The sequence below is a fragment of the Alosa alosa genome, chromosome 11, assembly GCF_017589495.1.
Source record: "Alosa alosa isolate M-15738 ecotype Scorff River chromosome 11, AALO_Geno_1.1, whole genome shotgun sequence".
NCBI lineage: Eukaryota > Metazoa > Chordata > Actinopteri > Clupeiformes > Clupeidae > Alosa > Alosa alosa.
In genome coordinates this window covers 1,697-23,017 of record NC_063199.1, presented here as the reverse complement: position 1 = coordinate 23,017, position 21,321 = coordinate 1,697, and the positions used below count along the sequence as shown (strand labels likewise).

The following is a 21,321-nucleotide window of genomic DNA, read 5'->3' as shown; positions in this document are numbered from 1 at the left end:
TTTATTGAAAAGATTTATATGAGTCTGCACGTACCAGTGGATCACACTATTTAGGTAAGGCAAGGCGGTAAGCTCCAATATCTAAACGCAGTGATAATAACAGGGTTTCTCTATTTAACAATGTATAAGTATAGGTATAAGTAAGTATATATACTCTTTTGATCCCGTGAGGGAAATTTGGTCTCTGCATTTATCCCAATCCGTGAATTAGTGAAACACACTCAGCAAACAGTGAACACACAGTGAGGTGAAGCACACACTAATCCCGACGCAGTGAGCTGCCTGATACAGCGGCGCTCAGGGAGCAGTGAGGGGTTAGGTGCCTTGCTCAAGGGCACTTCAGCCGTTCCTTCTGGTCGGGGTTTGAACCGGCAACGCTCTGGTTACAAGTCCGAAGCGTTAACCAGTAGGCCACGGCTGCCTCAAATTGTGTATAGCCTCATTGATAAGGTAATGTCGGGAAATATGCCACCTTGTGACACTGTAATGGGAAAAAACATAAAGCTGTATCAGCATATTAACCCTTAAAAACTCACAGCATTTTGCAGTACTATATTTTAATAGACTTTATAGGTCTTAGGAATGTGCAATACGGACTGATGTTATATCCTTTTTCCAGCACAACTTAAGCAATATGATTAAAGTATTGTCATTTCATTTTAACCAAGGGGCCGTCTTTTACGGGCTTTTCCCAAATCACGGAAGTAACGTCGACGCAGCGGTATAGTAGCAGATAGTAGCATCCATCAGGCAAGTCTTATTTAAAGTATATTTTTTGGGCTTTATGCCTTTAATGATAGGACAGTGAAGAGTGACAGGAAGCGAATGGGAGAGAGAGCAGGGGTGGGATCCGGAAAGGACCACGGGGCGGGAATCGAACCCGGGTCGCCAGCGCACGGTGCCCCAGCCAGCCGCGCCACAGCTGAGGCCAGGCAAGTCTTATTTAAATAAACTCCTGGTGTATTTACAAACTTTTCAATGCCTCGTTTTATGAGTAAAGAACATAGCTGTACTACTGTAGTAGTTTCGTACCATTCAGGGCATTATTAGTGGGGTAATTTACGAGATAAAAGTTGGTACCATTACGACTGCAGAAACTCATTAGTTTCTGACAGCGCTACTCGATCAGGGTTCGACGAAGGGAAAACAGGTTCTGGGAGGGTGTTTGGCTCGGGGTCATGGTGCAAAGGACCCTAGGGTGAAATTACTCCGAACCAGATTTTTAAATCAGGGCTTTGAACCAGATTTTTTTCCCAATTGGTTCGTTCCTGGTTTTCGGTTCAACCCTAAAATTAACGTTCCTGAACCAGTTAATAACGTTCCATGTCAGCCGTGGGACATACAAATAATTAGGCTGATCATTAGGACTTTAGTATAGTCTACATAATTTTCCTTAAGTCTCTATCCGGTCATCAATCATTAAAAAAGCATATAGGCTACATTATTTAAGCGGCATAACTGTAATTCTGACATGCCTACATTTTTTTTTTCAATATTATACATGAATTAAGACAAGGAATGTTTGCCATGTTGTTTATTGGCAAACAACTGAACACATCCATTATACTTCTTGCATAGCTCAATTGGTGCAAATGACAAATAGGGCAGGCTACATAGCTGTCATTGAGAAATTCAATTGACCAAACCTGGTCAGGGCCCAATCAGTGCATTTGTTTCTCTTATGTCATCAAACAATACAAAAACACAAAGCATTACAGAAGCATCACTGTAGTTCCTACATCCACCAAAAAGACTGTGCAGCTCACATAGCTAAATCTGTCCAAATACAGTAACTGAAATATGGTAGGCTACATAGCTGCCATTGTGAACATAAACCTGGTCAGGTCAATGTCAATGTTAGTGCATTTTTGTCTCACTTATGTCATCAGACAATACAAAACCACAATGGTGTATGCATAGCTGCCATTGTGAATATTAAACTTATAAACAAGTGCCCAAAACCTTGTCAGGCCCCAGAGGGAAATGAAAAAAGATTCTGCCTGTATAGCTGGTGGCAAGCTTCTCTATTACATTCCTCCCGAACGGAAGTGAACCTCACCAAGCCATATTGCACAAAAATCTTGCCAAAGAACGGAAAAATTAACGGTATTAACCTGTAACCATTATTTTAGATAAACGGTTCTGTTCCAGAACATAAAAAAATTAAAGTTCCTGGTTTTGTTTCTGTTCCGTGAACCGGTTCATAGCCTTGACCTTAATACCCCAATAGCCCTCAGATGTGCATAGCTGGAAAGGTGCTCAAGTCAGTGGCAGAATGCGCGCAAGAGTTGTAGACATAAAAAATCCCCAGATTTTGGAGTAGTTCCACCCAAAGCATGTAACTGGCTTCATGTCGAGTAAATGACAGACTTAAGTAAAGGGCAGAATGTGCGCAGGCTGAATAGCGTTTAGTTGCACACTTTTTTGACTTGCGCACATGGGAGAATTTGCCTCTATATCAGGGCTCTACAGTGCGCCCATTTCACTCGCACATGCGAGTAAAAATGATGCCGTGCGAGTGCAAAAAAATATTTAGGCGCACTGGTGCGAATGACTTCTAAACCATGTCAATGTTTGTCTACAAAATACACCGCAACATCGAAAACATTACTGGTGCAAACCATAGAATCACGTCGCCCGAATGCAGCATAAAACTACACCTCCCATCGTTAGCAGTTTTTGGTTGTGACTTCGCTAGTAGTCAGCTTCTATCAAATCCAAGAGCTGCAGAAAAAGTGGAAAGTTAGACTAGCCAGCCAAGATGCAAAGATGGAAGAAATTAGTTCTTCTATCCACCGAATTCATTGGATATAGGAGGAACAGGATGAGATTCTGAGAATGCAGTGAGAGAAGGAAAGGTAACCCAACATGCCTTTTTAGCCCAGTTGGCGTATTGGCTGCAATATGCAAAATATAGCTGTAGCTAACCGGCACAAAAGTACCCTCCCGTAATACTCCCATTTTATTCAAAGGTAGAACGCTACTGACAACTCCAGGCTTCCATGCATGCATGTTTGTTTACACCGAATACAAGCTGAAGTGCAAAACGAAAGTAGGCCTAACGTTTGCCTACTGCCCCCATCAATGCAGATATTTCAAATAAAAACTAAAAGTATAAAACATATATCCTTGATTAGCCTATGCTGGGTTTTGTGGAAGAGAAAATGGACTGTTTTAGTAGTAGTAGCCTATTAGGCAGTATGCAGTCAGATAGGTCACCATGGGTTTATTTGGATTAGCTATAGATGGATTTACAAATAAATAAATTAGCCTACATTTGGCAGGATACTGGCAATGTATTATTATTTTACATTAACAAAATGTAGGAAAATAGAACAGACTGAAAATAAAGTAGGCACTGATTTTTAAAATCCTGTTTCCTGTAGCCTAAATGTTGTCAGTCATTCTTAATATTCGCAATTGGTGCACTGGCATGTTTAACTGTTATCTGCAGTATAATGTTAGATTAAGTGTGTATGTATGTGTAAGTTAAGTACAGAACTGACTGTGTGCCCAAATTTTTGTCTGTGCTCCTAAATTTTTTAACTTGGGCGCACAAGTGCTCCTGAAAAAAAATGTTAGTGTAGAGCCCTGCCCTAGATCATTAGTTAAAAAATGTTAAAAAATAACTCGAATTAAATCTTTCTTGGATCATAGAAGAAATGTTATTCATTTCTATGATTTTGGGAAGTTAACGCTAGGCAATGGAAAGTGGCCAGACGCTATGTATGTTATGAAATGTACGAGAGTCTGGTAGGACCAGGCTAAAGCACTACACAAACCACAAGCAAACATGACATGCGCTACAAGGACATCTCCAGATGTAAAAGTTTGGCAATGGGTAAACAGTGCAGGGCCATGGGATGAAGAGACCCCAGAAGAGTTTCACAAGTTTCTGGGATTGATCATTTACATGGGGTTCACTTCACTCTCTAGTATCCATTGTTAGGGTGGGTGCGCACCAAATTGATCGGTCCAATACCTCCAAAAACAGGTGGAAAAGCCAACCTGAAACAAACAGGTCCACTGGTCTAGTTGTAGTGAATTATGGGAGTTAAGATCACTGGATTGTTGGTAAAATTAGGTACATTTAATTTCCTATTCACTTCCTAAATAAAAGGCATGTGTGATTGGTCCCAATTACGTGAAACATGGACAAATGTGGATGCGTGAGGAGACACAAACAATGTTTCATACATGTATGATCGGCTTAGTAAATCAGATTATTTTCTAGCTGCAGTCACGACTTGTTTCCAAACTCCACACAGATGCAAACATGAGCCAAGCAAAACTGTCACTCCAGTGTGTAGCCTACAACGAAGTAGCTCCAAATAGCCAGAAGAAACACCCTGAGGGAGCGGTCTGCTCAATTCCCACACAGTTTGGTCCACCTAAAAACAAAGTGTGTGTGAAACTGAAGTTTGTTTGCAACATTGTACCAATGTATTGCCTCCTGCGGACCAAATAACCTAACTATAGATCTGAAAACGCCCTTAGGAAAATGCATTGGACCATGAGGTGGTGTAGAATAGAGGGTAATGCAGTAAAGTGGAAGGACACTTGTGCACTTCTGCTTGTCCAATTTCCATAATGCAAATAATTCGACTGATGTATGCAGACTAGTGAAGAACAATTCAGCTTGGGACAAAAAAACCTGTACATCAGCCTATTGTGGTAAGTGATTAAAACAAATACATGGGGGGCATTGATCAAATGATAATAACATATTTTGTACTTCAAAAAACACAGGTGTAAAACAAGGTGTAAAACGCCTTTTCTCCACTTTGTGGACATTGCCGTTGTCAATAGTTTCTGATTATTTCAAGTTTGGCAGCTGCTCCAACTACTACTCAAGGTGTACATCAAGTACATATTTCTATTCAGCAGAAGCCACAGAGAAATTGTTGACTTATAAAAATTTAAAAAGGAGAATAAAGCTTGTGTGGCATGAGTGTAGGCAACTTTGTTTTACTGGTAAACAAAATTGCTTTTAGATTTGGCATTCTGCAGAAGGGGATGCGTTTTGTAATGAGTCACAGAACTTCTGTGTTCAACTTTCAGGTTACCCAGCCCATCCCCCTTCCCTACCCTCCTCTGTGTGAGTGAGTATGTGTGTGTGCGCGAGTTTGTGTGTATATGTGTGTGTACTGTATGTGTGTATTCTCCACAGGCTTGTTCTACTATTTAATCTACTTTTAAATGTTTAGAACACATTGATGTTTGAGTGACGATGAAGGTGATTGTATTCCTAGCTTTTCATAGGTAATAATATATTTTATATATATAGTTTTCATAGTATACTGATATACATCATATAAGGAAGTTGTATCTGTTGAATCAAATGTATAGTATGCCTCCGAAATGGTTTTAAATAAATATAGAGGATATTTACTTCCTGCATTACTGGTAATGTTTTTTCTTATTGACCATCATTTGCTTATATACAAATAAATTGTTTATTCTTATAGACCAAATAAATCTAAACCATTGTGTCTGACTTAATTATTAGTTTGTATGCATACTTTTATGTTGTTGGTGAGAAAGAGAATGAATTCTGTCAACATTCTAAATCCGGTTTTGTGCATTTTTTTACACTGATCACTAAATTTATCATACCTTTTGGGATATTCCAATTCATTCTTTTTTGTTACCCAGAACTTGCTGGAAATGTGATACACTCTGGGCCAGATGTACGTACATTTTTTAACGTATGCACCATCATCCCAGTCCCCAAAAAATCCTTCATCACAGGATTAAATGATTACAGGCCCATTGCCCTGACATCTGTGGTCATGAAATCCTTTGAAAGACTGGTGTTGAGCCATCTGAAGGACATAACAGGACCCCTGCTGGACCCCCTGCAGTTTGCCTACAGGGCAAACAGGTCGGTGGATGATGCCTTCAATATGGGACTGCAATTCATCCTGCACCACCTCGACTCCCCAGGGACGTATGCCAGGATCCTGTTTGTTGACTTCAGCTCAGCGTTCAACACCATCATGCCTGAACTTCTACATCAGAAGCTCACCCAGCTCTCAGTACCTGCCTCTACCTGTCAGTGGATCATCAGCTTCCTGACTTACAGGCAGCAGCATGTCAGACTGGGTAACAGCTCATCCAAAACCCGGTCCATCAGTACAGGTGCCCCTCAGAGGTGTGTCCTTTCCCTGCTGCTCTTCTCCCTCTACACTAATGACTGCACCTCAAAAGAGCCCATCTGTAAAACTCCTGAAGTTTGCAGATGACACCACTGTCATTGGTTTGATCCAGGATGGTCTGCTGGATCAGAATGGTGATGAGTCTGCTAACAGGCAGGAGGTGGAAAAGCTGGTCCAGTGGTGCAGTCAGAACCACCTGGAGCTCAACCCCAAGAAGACTGTGGAGATGACAGTGGACTTTAGGAGAAGTCCCCCTCCACTCACCCCCCCTCGCCATTCAGAACGACACAGTGTCCAATGTGGATTCCTTTAGGTTCCTGGGATCAACCATTTTACAGGACCTAAAATGGTCTCTCCACATTGACGCTATCCAGAAAAAGGCCCAGCAGAGGTTATACTTCTGAGACAGCTAAGGAAGTTTAATCTGCCTAAGGAGCTGACCACTTTCTACTTAGCCATTATTCAGTCTGTTATCAGCACCTTCAACACTGTCTGGTTTGGGTCAGCCACCAAACGGAGAGGATCATTGGAGTTGACCTTCCCTCCATCCAGGACCTGTACCAGTCCAGGCTCAGGAAAAGGGCAGCAAAAATCTCTACAATGTTCTGCTCATCCACCTAATGTGTACTTCAATCTTACAGTTAAAATAATTGTTATTAATACATTATCATTGCACCGAACTGCCTTGCACTATATTTATATTTAATCAGTCTATACTGATATTGCACTAAGAAGCCTTGAAGCCTTGTTAAATTCCTATGACGCACACTATACGCGCAGGGATCTGATTGTTCCACACGGACCGTTGTTCAGGAAGCATACCACTAGCGCGTGATACCAAAGAGTATAAAGGTGATACATTTAGTTGGCGCGATGGCGGAGTCAAGATGTCCATAAATGGCAGAGAATGTCTAAAGTTTTGGGATCATTACAAACTCAAAAAGGAAGAGAACAAGCATCTGAACCGAAAACATCCACTCATTGCTGTTTCACCAAGCATCGCTGAAACAATCAATAAAGGATCAATAAAGTAGCCTACAATATATCAATCTATCTATCTATGTAGCCTATACATTGATGTTCGCTGATTTTAATCGCATACTGTATTTGTAGCGATGTCGTGATATGATGTTTAGCTTTGATGTTTTTAAGTAAACTTATTCACGTTCAATTGCAAGAGAGTATGCCTTAAACATTGTTAACATTGTTTAATTGTTCGCACTGGCACTTATAAACACTAAATGTGTAAATTGCAATAAATGGGCTTAGTTTTGGAGCCAAATGTTGGAGTTAGAATAAATACCTCTGTGCCAATTGATCATTTTACAGCCACTTCATTTTCGTTATGCATTATTTGTATTTGTTGTTTAAAAATGCAAAAGAATGTATCCGATTAATCGATCGATAAAGTGCTAGATTAATCTATTACAAAAAGAATCGATAGCTGCAGCCCTAATTCCCACCCTCTTTTTAATGTATATTGCATCTTGCTTGTGCCTGCTGAGGTGTCCACGACTTGGCAACCTTGACAGGGACAACAAGGAGGCGGTCATCCCCAGCCGTACTCCCATGGACAATTGACCTATCGCTAAGCTCCGACCCCCATTGTTACCGTGTGAAAACTCGGACAAACAAACCAGACTAGACTAGAAATACATTGTGGACAATCGCAGCTGACAGTATATGAAAGGAGGCTTTGAGGACGTTTTGGTCGATAAAGGATTTACTTTCCTCCAGAAGCTATCAAAAGGGACTTAATTATGCTATGGAGGGGTGTATTCAAAACTTTAAAATATATACAAGGTGACAATCAGTTGTGGCGAGTAGCCGTGCAAAAACCACTGACGTTAATGCTAGCTAGTGGAAGATTGATACTAAGATATGTTAGGTTACGTTAATATTTGATGTAGTAAGAATATAGTAGGTGGTTAATGAGCATTTTCATCTTGGGATTTAACAGGGAACCTGTGCCCACGTTGTTGGATTAGTAGACTACATTACGTCGAGCTGTTGCAAACGCAAGAGACTCCTGTAGGCTAAAGTTGATGAAAATATACCCGTTTTCTAGCCTCTCGGGGTACCGGCTATCAGTATTACACGTCCCCAATGCAAAACGTTTGACTATGGTTATCCGTCAGGGTTTTTTGAGTTAAATAAACTCCATAAATAACCATTAATTTGTCATTTTATGCCTCCTCCCTGTTGTTTCCTATGGAGTTGTCCAAGCTGATGTCCGAGTCCCGTTGAGGCTGGATTGTCATTGTCTCATCAGCGTTCTAAGGGTGGCGTTTAGCGACAGGTCAATTGCATTACCCTATGCTACCTTAGTGTCTATTTATTTGCAAAATACATACTGTATTTATTCTTATACATAGCCATATTTATATACTGCCCTTCATTCTATTATTACTGTTCTGTTTTTATTCTTTTAATGTTTTTATTTTAAATTTTTTGATATTATATTTTATTCTTATGTGTGAAGTGAGGTTTGTACTTTGAGAGCAAAGATTAACCGGAGTCAATTTCCTTGTCTGTTTACGCAAACCTGGCCAATAAAGCTGATTCTGATTCTGATATGCGAATAACAGACAGACAGATAGACAGAATTTTCTGTCATTAATAGATATATAGATGGTCACTAGAGTTTCAAATATTCCAGAGAAAACTAATTAAGAGATTTTGAAAACATTAAGACAGGCAATACCAGTTATGCTAGAACAGACATGTCAAAGTCAAGGCCCGCGGGCCGGATCCGGCCCGCTTATGAATTATCTACGGCCCCCAGGATGATATTTGATTAGTATTAGAACCGGCCCGCAGGCCTGCCGCCGGGTGCTGTTTCGCGCCTCGGCTTCATTATTCATCAGTATTCAGTCAGGGCACTTTCAGCTACCCCCCTCCTCAGTGTTGTGCCTGAACGCGTTCATTGAACGAAAGTCACTCGTTCATATGTATTTTGAGCGAACGTGAACTGAACGTACTGTATTAGGCTACTGCTGAACGTCACTGTGAACTCGTTCATTCTGGTGTCTGAGCGGCACGCTCTTTCAGTTTAACTTCGATGAATAGGGTGCCAGATTTCTACAGAGCCTTCCACACGAAAAACCCGGCTAAAACACACTGTAAAAAGGCCTTAATATGGCAGCATGCAGGTCACCATTTGTCAAACTATGGGCCGCGGTCCGCAATTTGGACAATGGTCTGCAGAGTGAAATTATTCCCGGGCCATCGTCTGATAATTTGCTGCGCAATTGGTCAAGGAGCCGCGGACAGAAAAAGAAAACAAACATTTCTGCAATTAGTTGGAAATACTTGTTAATTTGGTGTCATCAAACATAGAGGCACAGAATTAAGTCGTGGTAAGCGTTTATTCAATGCATGCGTGTGCATGTTGGTAGCAAAGCTAAGCTTCAACCTATTCGAAGGCTAATTATGAAACGACATTTAATAGAACAACGTGGATTTATGCAACTTCCATAAAAAACAGAGCACAGACTATATAAAACACTGTTTGCCATTAAGTATTAAAGTCAGCCAAAAGCTATTAATTAGTCTTAGTTAAAGATCTCCAGATCAGTGATTTACGCATGATCTGACCCGCCATTTACCATTCACACAAGCTGGTATTGGGTCTCCTGAATCCTTACATTCAGGCATTCAAATTAAATGTAATTAAATAACATATAAATATTCTATCAGTGTATGATGCTTGCATGAGGGAAACATCCCAAAACAACGGCACCCATATAACTGCTGTTGTCAAAACAACAGCAGTTATATGGGTGCCGTTGTTTTGGGATGTTTCCCTCATGCAAGCATCATGCAACAATGCAAAAACAATGAAACTATTGTAGGCCTAATTATATTTTACATTAGTAAAGCAGTACTCTGATGTGCATGTTTTCACAAACTTTTGTGAACAATCTTAGCACTTTAAATATTGACTGTTTTGAAGTGCATGTATAGCAATATAGTATAAAAATAATAATAATTGTGATATCATTATGATAATTTAATGGGGGGTGGGAGGAGGGGGTGGGTTCATGTAGGTGGGCCCTATGACTCCAAAGTATGCCTTGACTGGGCCTCAGGTCAAAGAAGTTTGAGAAAGGCTCATGTAGACGACAAAGCAGCAAGGAGGCATCATATGATCATTTAAACAAGTTTTATGACGAGGTCGGTGAGGATGGGAAAAATCGTACATTTGTGCAAACTTTGCCCGCACTTCAGTCACAGTCATTATTCATTTAATAATTAAATAAAATACAGTACACGTCTTGGTTCAATAGGTTACGTGCAGTCATTTTAATTTGTTTTAATAAACATTGAACCAGTCCGGCCCTCGGCTTGTAGCAAATTTGTTTTTTTGGCCCTCTAATGTATTTGACTTTGACATCCCTGTGCTAGAACATGATGAATTTAATCTATATTGAGATTACAAGTACACTGATATAAAAATTAAAAAGTAATACTATACCTCCAGAAGTGCAGCTCAAATCCTTCACATTTGTCCTTGCATTTCAAACACATTGCTCCAGCTCCAATTTCATGGCCAAGAGTCATCTGTACAGATAACAGAGCATATTTAACCAGGCATTTCCCATTTAGCCATTATTCATGGCAAGGTAAAAAGTGGTCTACATGGGTCATTCTGTGTCAAATCAGGCAAAATCCAATAAAATGGCCGCTGTGCCATATAATTTTTTTAAGGCCTGTAAAATAGTTTTTGTTAAATTCCAATGTTTTCACACATTTCTTCACCCTTGATTTTGTATAATTTTTACACTCTCAGAAATGCCTTATTGTGGAGCCTGTGATTTTCAGTCTAAAAACTGAAACTTTACAACTTCACAAAACTGAAGTAAATTCAAAAGCTGAGAATAATATACAGGCCTTGGTTTTCTTGATATAGACAAGGTTTGAACAAAAATCTTATCTGATTTGACATGGAATGACCCACACATTCACACACATTTACTAATCACAGTGGTAATATTACTATGCATGAGTTTGAGTTTGAGGCTTTTAACTGTGATTCAAATACACTTATTAACATAATTGATTTCCTCTGCAGCAGATTTCCTGGATTTTTCACATTGGTAATCACCTTTTTTCACCATTTTCTAACATTTTCTTTATAGGCCAAATTTATCAGTACATCTAGATATAATAAGCAACATTAATCAATGAACATAATTTAGCAGCATAGTTACAGTCCTAGGTATGTTTACGTTTATGGTATGGTATTTGACTGACACTTATGCCCAACGCTACTTACATAAACACACTACATTAGTTACACATATGCAATAAGGCTGAAAGTTGAGGTGTGTGTGTGTGTGCGTGCGTATTTTCCATGAAATAGTCAAGTCACATTTGATATGTTGTCTATGTCCTTTTTATAGCAAAATTATTCATATTCTGGCAAATATTGATTAAGAAACATCTTTATTTGCATTCACAGCTCTCAAAGTGATTCATTTAATACCTACCAAGCCTCTTCATGTCTCCACAATGAGTGGACGCCTAGTCGGAAAATTAGGGCTTTAAAAAATATCGGCACAAATTATTGGCCGGAATTCTGTTATCAGAACGATAATGATATTTTCATTTTTTCACTTAACAGCCAATAATATATCGGCCGCCGATATACAAGGATACAAGGATACAAGGAAGTTTATTGTCAAATGCATATAGTTACTGGAAGTAAGAAATGCAGTGAAATTATGTCTGGCGTCAGCCTATTTGTGCATTTATGGAGGGGTGGCACCAACAAGGAGCACCCAAGAGCAACAGGGCAAGGAAAACACCCTTACCAAGGAAGAAACCTTTGGGCAGATCCATGGCTCAAGGGGCTAACCCAACTGCCAGGGGTCTTGGTGTGTGTGTTGGGGGGATGACACGGGAGATGGAATAGTGTGCTGTGTATGTGGGGAGAGGGCAGTGTGCAATATGTGTGTTGGAGAAGCTTCCTCATGAGACAATGTGCTGTGTATTGGGGGGAGAGGGGGGCATTGTACTGCAAGTGAAGGGATTTACTATTGCAAGCAGAGTACTGTATGTGATGTATGTGAGTGATGACAGTGAAGATGTGTGTGTGGGCGGGAGGGAGTGGAGCAGTGACTGTGTGTGTGTGTGTGTGTGTGCGGTGTAGTGTGTGTGTGGGGTAGGTGGGGGCAGTGTGCTGTGGGTATGTAGAGAATGTGTGTTGGAGAAGATCCTGAAGACAATGTGCTGTGTATGTAGGGAGGGGGGGCAGTGTGCAGCAAGTATGTAGAGGAGGCTTACTGTAGCAAGCAGTGTGCTGTATGTATGTGAGGTATGTATATATCATGCATCCAAAATGCATACTGACAATAAAAGCCTTACTGTGTGGCAACCTATTGGTGTAGAAGCATAATCCTGGTCTTAAATGAAAGGTAACACTGAGGTTTCTTGTAGACTATTTGGATTGTATGTCAGAGGTTCTGATATAGAATGACTACACAAAATATGGAATTATTACACAAAAGTCTCTTTTTGCATTTTCTTTGTTGGTTCAATGGGTGTGTATAATATGGACTATACATCTGCACAACAACTATTGGATAAAACATCCGGCCACGGTTACATTCAGTCTCGTTCAGTAGCCTAGTGCCAGTGTTACATAGCAACTGGCACCCATGTTAACTGGCTGCGTTGGTGACGTTTCACGAGTGATGATGTTTCTTCGAAAGATGTGGCCGCTCGCAGATTTGTCACTTTCTGATGGAAACTGGAGACGAACAAATGCAAATATGCATGACATGTTTAAATGTCAAAATGGTCTGTAGTACGCTACATGCACTGGACCATGAATATGCCACCAAAAATAAATACCTAAATAGCCTAATAATAACTCCACGTGGGTATCAAACCTGCCTCCTAAATACTGCCTACATGAAAACCATACTTGTGCCACGAAACAGCTGACAGATCATAGTGAACTTTACTTGACTTATACAATTAAAAGAAGCCAGCTGATATATATTATTATGATTGTAGCAAGTTAACACAGCTTATCATGGTATATGGCTACCATGTCATCTTGCAGTTGCCCAAGCCAGGTCTTCAAAGTATCAAGATTTCAAGGTTAAGATTTCAAACCTTTCACTGACTGCTGGTCAGGCTGTGGCCACCTAGTCTATCTGTAGCCTAAATTAAGGAAGCATTGCTGGTGTTGCTTTTTTTTTTAAACTGCGATGCGCGAGAATTGAACTCCATGTCGACTAGCGTGATATACAAATGTGTAGACATTAACCTGTTGCGCCACAGGAGATAATGATTGACAAATCTAGAAATAAAGCATCAAAAGAACATCAAACCCATGGCTACCTATGTTTCCGTGTCAGCAACATTAACAGGGAGAGTTTTGACTCTCCCTGTGCGCAAATTGTGTGTCAAATATGGACACATTATAGACTTCTCCTGTCCATTGCAGTGGATTTCAATGCCTATGTTTCATGAACTGAATTCTTGCTACTGGACAAAAGGATACCCAATTAGGCAACAGATTTGTATTTGATTTATTTGCTGGCGATCATGTGCCTCTACAGACACTTCAGGTAGGGGCGGCCACAGCCTAACCTCAGTGAAAACTTAACCATGATATTTTGAAGGCAAACGGTAAATGGCTTGGGCAACGGTAGCAAGATAACACGGTTGTCAGATAACATGATGAGCTTTAACTTGTTACTAGTGTCACGATACCAAAATTATGACTTCGATACGATACCTGCCATAAATATCACGATGCTCGATACTGAAACGATACTACGGCGAAATCCTAAGATATCTGGAAAAGAAAGGACTCATACCTCCTCCAAGTGTATTGAGTCATTTGTGTTGAATTCGGTGCACTTTTGTAGTGTGCAGGTCAATTCTGGGTTCTACATAATTATTATTTTTATAGTCAGTAAAATAGTAGGCCTACTTTGTGTGATTAAGTCCTTTCTTTTTTGTTATAGTTAATTTACATTGTGTTGTGTTTTGCCAATAAAGTAGCTTTAAATAGCCAAACTAGGCTAGATCAAGGTCAGTGTTGAAATTACTGCATGCAAATCACTGAATGCTATGCAGAGGGGCCTAATCTTTAGGCCATCTGATGTACAGTATAGGCTTCCCTAGGCCTTCCCATGTTCATGGGATTTCTTTGACAGTTGCAAAGGGAAAAATGTGAGGATAGTCTTCTTTGCCCAGTGTACAAGTCTGACGTTCCAACCACTCAGGTCTTAGATCAGATAGGCCTACACCATTACCTGTTGCAATATGTCTGTGTGCATTCCTACATTAGCCTATGTCTATTTCTTTGATAACATGATTTGCTACAACGTAACAATAAGCCACTATTATTATTAGGACTCAACACGCTTTGGTGGTATTATATGCTTTGGGCTTTAATTGGTGCATTTCGGGTAGCCTATCCTACATCTGGGCAATACTTATTGAACAAATTGCAGTCTACATGCCATGACAAATATTACCAGTAGTACTGACCGAACATGAAATAGATTGTTTACAAGTTATGGTAATGTTATTCTGGCGTGAACATTGCGCTTTCATCATGTTAGCACCCTATGATTACAGCTCGTTATGTCTCAAAATTCATTGATGAAGGAAGGTTCGCTTTATCCCAGAGAACCTTTTCGTTTCATTAGGCTAGACTAAAACAGAAGAGAAGAACTTGGCACTAACCATGTAGTCGTGTTTTCTATAGCATATTAGTTTACCTGCCGCTCTTTGAACAAAATGTTGGGATATGTCTGCGAGGTGTTTAGCCAAGTTCCATGCGTAATCTACTGCTTTTAAATGACTTTGAAACATAATTCACAAGCGGACCTCTGTGTACCTGATGGCTTTTGCCTTCACTATTCGCTGTCTTATCCGAAATAGTTGCAGATTTCACTTCACCTTTTGTTTTATCCACAAGGCCGAGGACGGTCGGCAAAGAACTACTGTATGTTGACTGTATGCTGCGCACTCACTCATTCAGAGCTGCCTGCTTGACACGCCCTATTGCCTAGATGCATGCAAGGAGCAATGATAGCAGCAGTTCACGCAGACACAGAACGTTAATTAAGGGTAAAGGGTAAAAAAAACGTCGGAAATCGTATCGTTTTTTGCGCGAAGGCATCGTGATACCTTTTTAGTATCGATACACCGTGCAACACTACTTGTTACAATGATAATAACGTTAGCTGACTTCTTTCAATCGTACAGTCAAGTCAATTTCTCTTCCTGCCGTCAGCTGGCTCGTGGCGCAAGCAGGTGGACATCTGATTATCAAGCGAGCAGTTCAACTTATTAGTGGTTCGAAGCCCACTTGAAGTTAATTTATGCTAATAAGGTGTTTTTTTGGGTGGCATATTCATGGTCCAGTGCACATAGTACTACAGACAATGTTGAAATTTAAACATGTCATGCATTTTGTGTTCGTCTCTAGTTTAAAGTGACAAATCTGCAAGCAGGCACATCTGTCAAACTTTCGTCATCAATCGTGCAACGTCATCAACGCAGCCAGTTACCATGGGAGCCAGTTACCATGTAACACCGGTCTCCTCATGAAAGCCTACCTACTATGTAGCCTATGCAACATTCACTTCTAACATTTAACTTAACATTACATGTGTTTGTATGTGATATACTTGGCATTGAGATAATCGATGGGGAAGTATTATGTATGCATTCCTATGAACACAATCATAATTGCAACCAGGGGAGGTGAGAATGAGGAGAGAGGCAAAAGGGCTGATACGCGAGGAAACACGAGCATCCTATGCAGAAGCGTTTTCAGTCGGAATTCTGCGATCATTGGTCCAAGCTGTCAAGGTGGGGGGGAAAAAAAGTTCACTCCCATCTCTCAACTTTCGGTTTCCAAGAAGTTCGTAGGGATTTATTAGCTAGGCTACAATAAATTAGTAGATAGTCCAAGAAAATATCTTTATATGCTGGAACTCTCATGAACTACCATGCAAACTTTAAAAAAAAAAAAAAAAAAGTTAATGCCCGTTTTGTTCACGCATTGTATAACAAGTATTCATTCATGTTTCAAGAACTATCAAAAATTACCTCATTATAAGGGTCAATTAAGTGGGAAGTCCATGTTCATATGATTAGGCTCTCTGAAATGTACGTGTCTGTTTATTCCAGCCTAATTAGCGTGAGTGAGCAGGATACCTTTAAGGAGGGGTTAGGAAGAGGAAGGAAGGGAGGATGGACAAAAAGACAAATGATCTGCAGCCCCCGAGTTCAAAACGTCCGTTTTTGGTACCAACAACACGTCTGAGCATGCGCGACTCACATCGGCAGTGTCAGGCAGACTGGCCACAACAGCGCCACATCAGAGCCGTTTCTGGTATGAATACACATAAAACGCAACGCAGCAGCCCTGGAACACAGTACGCCACGTTTGCGGTCTGAATAGGCCCTATAGCATACAACCCAAAGGGTAGGCCTACGTTATGCCGGTTGTTCCGTGGTCCTCACAATCCAAACCTTAGAGAACATTGGGAGAACGCTCTGTTAACCAAAACACAGCCTCGCCGAAAAAGGAACTTTATATTTCCGTCAGAAACACTTTCCTGGCAAACCATAGGCCTACGGCATAACCAAACCAACATACATTCTGGGAACAAAACAAAAAAAGTTCGCTGGTAGAGCGGCTCATCCTTCTATATAGCCTTCAATAACACTCTGAAGACCCAGACTAGCCTAGGTTGTCACCTCCCAACACCTCACCTCATCCCAAACATTATAGCCCAAGTTACCTTTTGCACTGTGTAGCCTACCTAATTAGGCCTGAACTATTTGCACTTTGAGATTGGGTAGAAGTAGCCTAAGCCATCTTGCCACTTAACCTACTAGGTCCCCAAATTCGGACAACTCGTAGGCTAAGTGGTAGCTTTATTTAGTCCCTCAATTATCAAAAGTAAGTAGGCTAGCCTAGGCTAAATGTAAATGTGGAGACAAGCAGTTGAAGTAGCCTAACCTACCTCAAGACATGTAGGCTACGCTTGTCAGTCACCCTCTCACATTTTAACCAAGAAAGAAAGCTTTCCTCACCATTGCAGGATTTCCCTGAAATGTTAAAGCGTAACTGAAACATCAGCATACCTTTTTCATTTCCTTTTGTATTTCCATCTTCTGTGTCACTCTGCAATATGTTGAATAATTAAAATAACACAACAAGTTATATCCTGCCTAACTGGACTGGACTTACGGTGTGTCTGTAAACGAAGCTATTCCGTTCACTTCCGCCAGATAAAAGGCTTTGGGGCTACTCCCATTTTTTTTCTTCCGCTGTAAAATGAACCATTATTTGGTCACCGCGGTAAAGTTGGGTTTATATTGGACGTTGATTTCGACACATTCGAAAAATCCATTATTGTCTTCAACCAATTTTGATGTATTGATACAAGACTCATAGGGTATTTCTCAGATTTCGGGTAAAACTGGGTTACGGATATTTTGGGGGGAAAAGGACTAATTGGTAGGCCCTAGGCCTATACTACATCAAATGATCAGTCCTTTTGATAGGAGTGACCTTGTGAGCTTGGTTGAGACCATAGCCTAATATAGGTCTAGCCTAAGGAAATTCATGAATTAACTGAACTAATAACCACCACATCATCTAATATAGGCCTATGCTATAGCCTATGCACATTTTAAAGATGAAAGGATAAATCAGTACCCTGGAAATCCAGAGTTCTCGCGAGAGCACAATGGAATTGTCTCTGCGAGACACTCTGGCAAAGAGCAATGAGATAATGCACGTCACTTTTACCCCAACATTCCAGGGAACCAGCTAAACTGTTGAAGACAGCACTGCAACGTTGGAGGACAGTAGGCCTACACATTGGTCGTAGTGTTATCAGATTGCGTCAAAGTCCGAAATCATTCAGAGTAAATATGGTCTAGTGTTATCCATTTGCGTGCAGTGAGATTTTTAAATGCATGCTTGTTGCCGCCCCTCGAGTTGGGCCATTACATTGTTCTTTGCCAGACCCTTAATCTTTCTAGATTATCAGGGTCTGGATTTTCCAGGCTAATAAATCAGTGCTTTTACAACCTTTTATGGTTTCACATGAAGTCTATTTTATCTTGAACTGATCAGAATTATTGAATATTACTTGCAACATAAATTATAGTCGTTGAAGTAGGCCTAGCCTATCTTTTTTGATTCATCACTCGACCTGGGCTTGGAATATACATTTATTGGAAATAAATGGCATATAAAATCTGTTTTAATTAGGGCTGTCAAAATTATGTGTTCATTTTGATTAATTAATTACAGAAATAATAATGCGTTAAAAAATGTGATGCTGATTAATCGCATTTCATAGTGACATTTGAACCAGTGCAGTCTGGCTATCGTGACTGAAGGAGGCAGACGAGAAAGCACTGCTTTGAATGAAACATTTAGCCTAGGCCTACGTTTTAAAAAGAACGGCCAGACCAATACTGTTGACAGGAGCATCAATCTACTATTTCTGCAGTAAGGAATTTCCGTTGCCTACCATAGGAGTTCCGGAGTTAGGCCTACGAGTTAGCACACCTCTTGATGATAATAATGCTAGCCACCAGCCTTGTCAAAGTTAACTTTGCTAACGTTTTGCTGAGCCTACCCTATGACCGACTAACTAACCAACAAACTCCCTTAATAAATTGACTAGCCCACATTTGTTGCTGACTTGAAACAAAATGTCTTCAAAAGTATGTTGAAGGTGGTTACATTTATTTAAATTCCAATAACTTCACACATTACATTTCCGTTTGCACTTGTAGGCTATGTTGCTTTAATTTCTTTGTTCCTACTATTTAGTTTATTTTCTTGAACTGCTATTTCTTATCCTGGACTACCACCTACTGGATAGAAAAGGCAACAACCTAGTAATTATGTGAATAAAAATCTACATGTTTGAATGGCCACTAAAAAATAGGATAGATTGGATAGAGGATAGAATGGCCACTAAAAAATAGGATAAATCATAGGTGGTATTCCACACATTACCTTGGTGTTAGGGTAGCCTACTCTGCACATGTCATTGACAGTGAGTGGTAACTTCAGTCATTTGCATTTATCATGCTAAAAATCTGACACTATGCTGATGCTTGACCCAAAGGGAAAATTATAATAAAAGAGAGACATGTTGAACTTCCCTATAATGTTGGTTTGGCTGTTCATTGATTCACTTATCTTACTGCCAAACTTGTTTTTAAGATAATGTTCATAGCAAAAATGGATGCATGTGATTAATTTAGATTAATTAATCACAGAGTATGTAATCAATTAGATTACATTTTTGAATCGATTGACAGCCCTTTTAATCCAGTGGCTATTTAGACTGTCCATCATTGTCAAAAATATGTAATTGTTGTCATTTATTGTATTTTATGCATAATCTATTGGCTAAAATATGCATGGTGATGGTGCTGACATTGCAGTTCTGGTAATGACATTTGTTGCTGTGATCACAAATCTGTGATCACAATCTATTCCAGTTAAATGGTTTAGAATTTAGGAGCCCAGGCAAAACAAAAAACATGTTTTAAAAAAATAGAGTATGCTAAATGTATCTCCAAAAATGTATCTGCATTTATGCAGAAAAACTACCATGAGAAGCAAAGATGATGACCAAGCAAGTGTAGCTAGCTTTCTACATGTAATGTAGCCTACACCATTTGAACTATTAAAGTCATTTTAGAAATCTGCACTTGCAAGCTGCACTTGCACATGGACTGTACACACACTGCATTTTATATTCTCTCTTGCTGTTTATTAAAAATGTTTCTTGATCTTTCTTTTTTTCACACTCACACAGAACAAGCTGAACAACAAACGAAATTTCACTACATTCTTTACATTAGTATGTCTATGTGACAAATAAACCTCCTTGTGTACAAGAAAAGTAGTAGTTTTAATTTCCTCTTAGTTTAAGTTTTATTGGATATAAAGTGTTAGGGTGCGATCAGACAGCATGCATTTTGCCGCTTATAAAACAGTGCACTATATTTTCATTAAACCCGGGCACTTTTCAGCTTGCAGTTGAACTTTTTTTCCAATTCAAGGCACAGCAGGCGCAAAAAACAAGATCAAAATTCCAATGCGCTGTTTGATGTTGCGCTGCTTGCTGTTAAAGGGAATGACAGATGTTATTGTCATTGGTTTAAAGGATGTTATGCCCAAAACACACCCATGACTGATTAAGAACAACCCTTTTGCGCCCAATGTCCAGCGTTTGATCACAAAATCACGCCATTAATTAAAGAAGCCCTATGCAGGTCTGGTTATTTTTTTGCTGTTTCTAGGTTTTCGCCAGATTTGGGCTCGCATTTTTCAGGACATAGCTCCCCCTGCAGCTTTGGTAGCAAGTGACTGCTACGCTAAACCCCCACTAGCTAGCGAGCTAGCCATCAAGAAACCAAGCTAAACACATACAGGGCTCACTATAAAACGGTCGAGCAAACACATTGTTCAAGAGACTATCAAACCACCCAAGGGTAGGCTATTTACAATTTCAACAGCAACAAAGCCAAGTCGGCGTCCGTTTTGCAGTCTTCTTAGAAACTACAATCTGACTACATTTTTCGGTAGCGATTGGATACTTCCGGCTGAGTCACATCGGATTTACCGGTCCGGGTTCAGAAAGTTGCATATTCGGTTTTCCACGGAGAAGCGATAGGGGGAGATGAAGCACCCACCAAACAACCCAGAAAGTGTTGTAGAACCATCAGAACGTCTCTCAACCTGCATAATTAATAATAATAATAATAATAATAATAATAAGCTTTATTTGTATAGCACCTTTCATACACAGAATGCAGCTCAAAGTGCTTTACATTTGAAGCATGTAACACAATAATAGTCAGTCAGTCATTATCAATCACTTTTCTTCATTGCTGGGGACGGTTTTGATCCACTCAGCAACATATCAAAAATATAGAAAATGACTTCATAAGACTGGCAGCCTTAACCCTCTTACCCCCCACAAGCACGCCATATGGCAACTGTGGCAAGGAAAAACTCCCATATTCCAGGAAGAAACCTTGGAGCAGAACCTGACTTAATAGGGGGAGCCCCATCTGCTTCTGGCTGGCTCGCCCTCAATAGCAGCAGATGTAGAATAATCTGAAAAAGTAGTCTACA

General features: G+C 40.1%; 1 protein-coding gene across 3 annotated transcripts in view; it reads right to left on the bottom strand.

Annotated features, from left to right (window-relative positions):
- Positions 1-17,464, bottom strand: part of tes (testis derived transcript (3 LIM domains)) — a 56,758-nt gene extending 39,294 nt beyond the window's left edge. For 2 of the 3 annotated variants that reach the window (XM_048257370.1, XM_048257373.1), the window contains exons 1-2: positions 17,289-17,445; positions 10,636-10,721 (exon numbers count right to left, since the gene is read on the bottom strand). In XM_048257370.1, coding sequence (XP_048113327.1) covers positions 10,636-10,721; positions 17,289-17,315 — 113 coding nt within the window. In that variant the 5' untranslated portion in view covers positions 17,316-17,445. Of the gene's footprint in view, positions 1-10,635; positions 10,722-17,288 lie in introns of all 3 variants that reach the window. The other variant, XM_048257372.1, reaches the window with a different exon arrangement.
- Positions 17,465-21,321: the final 3,857 nt, after the last annotated feature.